Below are 6,000 nucleotides of genomic sequence, written 5' to 3'. Positions count from 1 at the left end.
CCAGTACCCCCAGCCGGAAGCCTTCCAGAGCCCCCCGTCCCAACCCCCCCCCCCCCCCCCCCGCAGAGCTGCAGGCACAGAAACCAAGCCCCTGGTTTCTGTTCACTTCCAGTCCATCTTCTCCAACAGCGGCCACCTGCATGCTGCTAAGCCGGACTGCTTTTGTTTTGTCCAGTTAGGATTCAAACACCCGTCCAAACCATCTCATCCAAATAACAATGGCATCGTATTGACACCAGAAAATCTAACAATTTTTACATCTTGAAAAAACAAATTTTAGAGGACGAGGGAGAGGTCTGCAAGCTGATGAGGGTTACGCCATGTAGTTCAGTGAGACACAGGAAAAAGACGGGAACAAAATACCTGGAAAGTCTGAATTTACATACAACAGACTGAGTCCACAGGTTGTAATGGCAAGAACAGGCAAGCACCGGCTGCTGGCAAAGGCCCTCGATCAGATCTGTCATCAACGCAGACAGAGCACATGCTGAGTTTTGAAGGAGGCCTGAGACACAAAGGGTACTGGCTAAATCAGCCCGCACGTGTATCACCTACGAAATCTAAAAGCACCTTCCCAGGACTTACAGGACTTTGCTTAGAACATACCAAAAAAAAAAAAAAAATATTCCTGATTGGGTAGAGGGCAGACGTTTACAGAAACTAACTGGCAGTGTCTACGTGGGTCAGGGAGGGCAGTCAGCCTTCCGTCGTCACTCAAGGGTTCAAGGTGTTTCTCTTCCAAAGCCCTGTCTTGCAAGTATGGCTTCTTCACTATGGTAAGGTTGGCCATCCCACACAAACAAGCAGCTGGAAGCTTAGTTCACATTTTTTAATAACATGGCACAGTTTACATAACACAAGAAGGCTCCGCCGATGAGAACATGCTGGAGACTCAGTCGCTTCACGTTTCTTTTCACATAGGATCTAGAAAGGACTTTATTACATACAGGAGGAACAGCAAAAAGGTCTGTATAGAACGATCTCTTTACAATACTGAAAGCTACCACTACGGTTCCAGTGTACATATTCCTTGGATTTTTTTTTTCCTTTTTAGTTGTTGTCTTAAAAAAAAAAAAACACTGCACAACATCTGGAATTCACAAAATCTGAAGCTCACAACTAAACCTTCAGTTGACTACTAAAATAGATCTCTCTGCTTATTAGAAACAATGGTCTGTAGTTAACTTTTTTTTTTGCAAAAACAGGATAACAACGTCAGATAGCACTTTAATATACTAGAAGACCAAATGGAACTAATTTTATTTCATACATATATTTTACAGTCCAGTAGACAAGATATATTGTATTTCTTTGCTAGTAAAGTCATATTCTCTCCAAATATGTAGACAAGAGGCTGAATGTATTATAAAAGTTATCATGAAGAGACAGATTTGATGCAAACTCAAAAAAACACGCACACACAAGACCGTCTCTCCGCCACCTTTCACCCTCTGGAATGCTCCCCGGCCCCACAAGGTTGACCTGTTTCGGCTACTCCCGGACTTGATTACCGACGGGAACGTGGTGAGCCACGCTGGGAAATAACGCACCTTAACTTCAGCAGTTATTGAATACAGTGATAACATATCCATCATCTGAGAAAACGCGAAGCTTTCTTTCAGGATCTGTTTGTTTGGGTGTAACTGGATCTCATTACAGAACGAGGAGGTGTGTACAGATAGGAAACAGGACACACTAAAAAAACGCATGGTTCCCACATGAGGGGGTGTGTGAAATCACGTGACTGATGGTGACGAGATGCTGGCGGCCTGTTTGTGTCCCCTGATTTTGGCATCTGACAACTCCCATCCTCCCTGGCACTGGTTGTTCACGGCCTTGGTTACCTTTCCGGGGCTGCACTCCCCACTTCCCCCAAAGGCCCACAAGCGGCAACTTCAGATGCAAAGTTTCGGCCTGGGGTCCAATTTGCAAAATCGGGTGTTTCTCCGTTTGAAATAACAAGCAAGGAAAACAGAGTCATATCACATAAGCGCTTGTTCAGGGAAAATATGACCTTAAGTATGTTGTAAATGGACTTGAAAAGGCTCCTTTGAGTTAGGCGGGCTTTTGTGAAAAGCCCTAACATTCATTGCATAGTTGAAGGGTTTAGCTGTCTAGAACAATACATGGGAACACAGCCGAAGCCGACTGTGCTCACTGATATAAAGTCTGCAAATAGCACATTTTAAGAAGTATTAATGTATTATGTTACTTAATCTTTATCTATTTACATCTGTACAAAGTAAAGCTTTCATCTTACCCTTTGCATATATGAACCATTAGCTCATGAAGCAATCTTTTTTTTTTTTTTACATAACTATGTACACAGCCTTCCCTTCTCATCTGAAAGACCTGCACGATGGACTGTGTGGACTGTTGTCTCCTACCCCCGCCCGCCCCCCCCATTATGTGTGTTGTCATCTTCACTGTTTTGGTTCGAATCAAAAAGTTTTATACGAGAAACCAAAAGAGTGGGGAGACATGAGAACATACGAATCGGCTAAAAGATCTGAAAAATTTCAACATAGAATATACAAAAACATTTCAAAATCTGCGCTGAGTCTATACACTTTTTACAAGGGGAAGTGCTGGGGGCTCCCCCCGCCCCGTCTGCGTCGGTCGAGACGCGGGACCTCTGCCTGCGCGCGCTCTCGAGTCTGGCGCCTGCGGCCGCGGGCTCTCTTCGTCCTCTTCGCGTCCCGTCCTCTCCTTACCGGGCTTCGATGTCCTTCAGCGTGTGGGAGGGCGGCCGCTCCCTGATCTCCGCGGACAGAGGGGTAGTCCTCCGGGGGGACACGGGGCGGCCCCCCAGCGTGGAGATGAGCGGCGGAGGCGCGCTGAGCGCCGCTGTCGGGGGCGTCTTGTTGAGCAGTCCGTTCTGGTGGCCCGCAGTGGGGCTGATGCGTGGGTAGTGCATGCTGGGCAGGCCGGGCGCGATGAGGCCGGGGTGCGGCAGGTGTCCGTCCAGGGAGGCGGGGTGCACGGCGTGGAGCCGCGGGTGCTCGTAGTCCTCGCGGAGCACGTGCAGGCGCTCACGCTCGTCCAGGTGCGCCCCGCGCTCGTGCTCCCGCCGCGCGTCCACCGACAGCGGGTGGTGGTGGTGATGGTGGTGGTAGTCGTGGGGCTCCCGGTCCCTGAAGGAGCGGTCGGCTTCGTACAGCCGGGGGGCCGAGAGACGGTGCAGAGGGTCGCTCCTCAGCAGGAAGTCCCTGCCCAGCGGGTCTCTCCGGTGAATGTCAAGTTCCCGGTAGGGGTCCCTCAATGGGTCCCGGATGGGGTCCCAGTGGAAAGGAGGATACGGGAAGCGCTCTCCGCCCGGGATGGGGCTGATGCCCATGAAAGGCGTCATCATGCGAGTCCTGTCCAGGCTGCTGATGCTGTTCATGGGGTGTATGCCCGTCACCCCCACGGTCATGGGCATGGAGGCCAAGGGCCCCGGGTGCACGCTGGCCGAGGAGCTGGGCGGCGGCGGTGGCGGCGGCGGCTCCGAGGACCGGTGGCTCTGCGGGGCCTCGGCGGGCAGGTCGTGGTCTTCTTTGCGCTCCTCCTTCACCTTGACCTCGGCGCTCTTCTTGGGGTTCTCGTAGGCCGGCTCGCCCTTGCGCGGCTCGGCCTCGCGGCTGGCGGCGCTGCCCGGCCTGGCGCTGTCGCTGGCGGGCACGCGTGCGTAGGGCGACGGCACCCGGGCTAGCTGCTTGGCTTCCTCGCCCGCGCCGCGGCCCTCGTGGCCATGGCCGTGGCCGTCCTTCTCGGGCAGCGGGCCCTCCTTCGCCTTGTGCTCGTCGGCGCCCAGGTCCTTGCGGGATTCCGAGTGTTCTCTCTCCCTGTCTTTGGATTTGTCTTTCTCACGAGCCTCGGTGCTCAAATGAGCCCTGATCTGTTCGGTGGAGCTGCGGCCGTGCCCCAGGGTGCTCCCCGGGAGGACGGGTGCTGGTGAAGGGTGGCTGGAGTGTCTCTTCTCGACGCTTTCCCTGAGGAGGAGACACCAGGAGGCAAATGAGACGGGCTGCCGGCCGGCCAGGGGCTGCCAATGAGATGGCGGGAAGAGGCCGCGCAGGGCTCTGGCCCCCACGGTCCCCCGGGCAGCCGCACGTGCCCTTCGTGGGCAGGGTGACCAGCCACCCAGACCTGACTGGCCTAGATTTTAGAGGAAGCTCGAGGGGGTGAAGTGCTAGGGATGACGGGGCTGGGAGCGTCTGAGGAGGGGAATGACGCTCGGTGTGTAAGAGGCACAGGCCAGGGAGGGAGAGCTTTCGGAAACCTGAACGGACCAGCGTGGTCAGTGCGTCAGTGACGGGACCACACAGCCCGTCTGCCTAGAGTCTCAGGATCTTTTAGTGTCAAGAATCAAGTCTTAAGAGCCCCAAACCTTCCTTCCAACGTTGCAGTTCAGAGCCAGTGGGAGGAGAGTAACGGGGAGATTATGGGAACATCTCCGTCCCGAGGTCGGGACAGAGGGCTGGTTTCAGAGAAAAGCGGGCAGATACAGGGCGGCCTCCAAGAGGCAGCACCGAGGGGGTTAAAAGGGAAACCAGAGTTTCTGGATTCTGGGGGTGCAAAAAGCACCTCTGCATTAGGAAGGAGAAGAAAGCCATAATTGAGAAGATCGATAGAGGAAAGCCAGAAGGAAAAGTGGGTCCAGAGACACAAAACCTCAAGGGACAGGTTGGGAACAAGTTCCATCTGTGGATGGAAATGTGGAAGGAGAAGCTGAGAGGCCCGTCTTGGGTGGGGACTTAAGAGTGCGGGGCACAAAATGCAAAGCGACAGAGGACAACACGGTAAAATGTGAAGAGGCCGGACCAGGAACCTGGTGTTTTAGAGACGACCCGAGACAGACCTGGCAAAGGTGAGGAGGGAAGCAGGAAGCCTGGGTAGCTCAGAAGGCAAGGGGGCCCCGGGGGAGAAATTAAGGACGTTTCCCCTACCAGTTTTGTTTCTAGCCAACGTGCAAAGGCTAAGAAGGAAGAGCATCTTTAAAAGGTAAGAATAAGGCTTCCCTGGTGGCGCAGTGGTTGAGAAGTCCGCCTGCCGACGCAGGGGACACGGGTTCGTGCCCCGGTCCGGGAGGATCCCACATGCCGCGGAGCGGCTGGGCCCGTGAGCCATGGCAGCTGAGCCTGCGCGTCCAGAGCCTGTGCTCCGCAACGGGAGAGGCCACAACAGTGAGAGGCCCACGTACCGCAAAAAAAAAAAAAAAGGTAAGAATAAAGACGAGTGTATTTTATTAAGAGAAAAAGGTAAGAATAAAGACGAGTGTATTTTATTAAGTTTCCTGACTTTCATCTAAAAGGCCATTTTTAGCTGCATCAAGAAAAACGGGGCAGGGTTTGCTGCCATATTGTGCCTTCTCTTTGCTGACAGACCGTCCAGAGAGCTCCTGGTCTAGGGGCTGCCGGGTCCGGACGCACCTCACTGTGGCAGTTTGCAGCTCAGAGCTGCATGTCATAAACGGTCCTCCCATTGGCTAAGAGATTTTTACCATGCTGTCCTGAAGGAAAAATGCGTCGTCTTTTATAAGAAAGAAATCAGTTGGCATGACGGCCTATGATGGTCTACTTAATCTGCTGCATTTAAAACCTGCAAACTTGAATTCTTTTAAATCCCTAGCAAACACGTACATATGTATACACACACACACACACACACACACACACACACAATATACACAGTAAAGGAAAACGAAAGATTTGGATCGTATCTGAGATTTAAATAGCAAAAGGAAAGTGTTATTAGGTATTTTCTGTCAAGCGTATCTTGTGTATGCCTTGCTAGTTCATTCAAAATGAACATACCCTAAAGAAAGGGGGAAAAAGGGAGTATGCTTTGTCAAGAATGCTTGTAACATTCTTCAGAAAAAATAACTATAAGACATTTTCCTCTTGAAGGCTAATTCTTCTTCAGGCATGGGTTACCACGTATGGAGATACAAATGGTTAGTAAAATTAATTATTCACTGGCAAAACAAAACCCAGACCCAAACTGCTTGGTGAGGTTTCC

General features: G+C 52.1%; 1 protein-coding gene across 2 annotated transcripts in view; it reads right to left on the bottom strand.

The window, feature by feature from the left end:
- Positions 1-2,415: 2,415 nt before the first annotated feature.
- Positions 2,416-6,000, bottom strand: part of AUTS2 (activator of transcription and developmental regulator AUTS2) — a 1,124,169-nt gene continuing 1,120,584 nt past the window's right edge. For both annotated transcript variants that reach the window (XM_030871940.2, XM_030871941.2), the window contains exon 19: positions 2,416-3,971. In XM_030871940.2, coding sequence (XP_030727800.1) covers positions 2,711-3,971 — 1,261 coding nt within the window. In that variant the 3' untranslated portion in view covers positions 2,416-2,710. The remainder of the gene's footprint in view (positions 3,972-6,000) is intronic.

This window comes from Globicephala melas, chromosome 15 (assembly GCF_963455315.2).
Source record: "Globicephala melas chromosome 15, mGloMel1.2, whole genome shotgun sequence".
Lineage (NCBI taxonomy): Eukaryota > Metazoa > Chordata > Mammalia > Artiodactyla > Delphinidae > Globicephala > Globicephala melas.
This window is presented reverse-complemented; position numbering and strand designations above follow the sequence as displayed.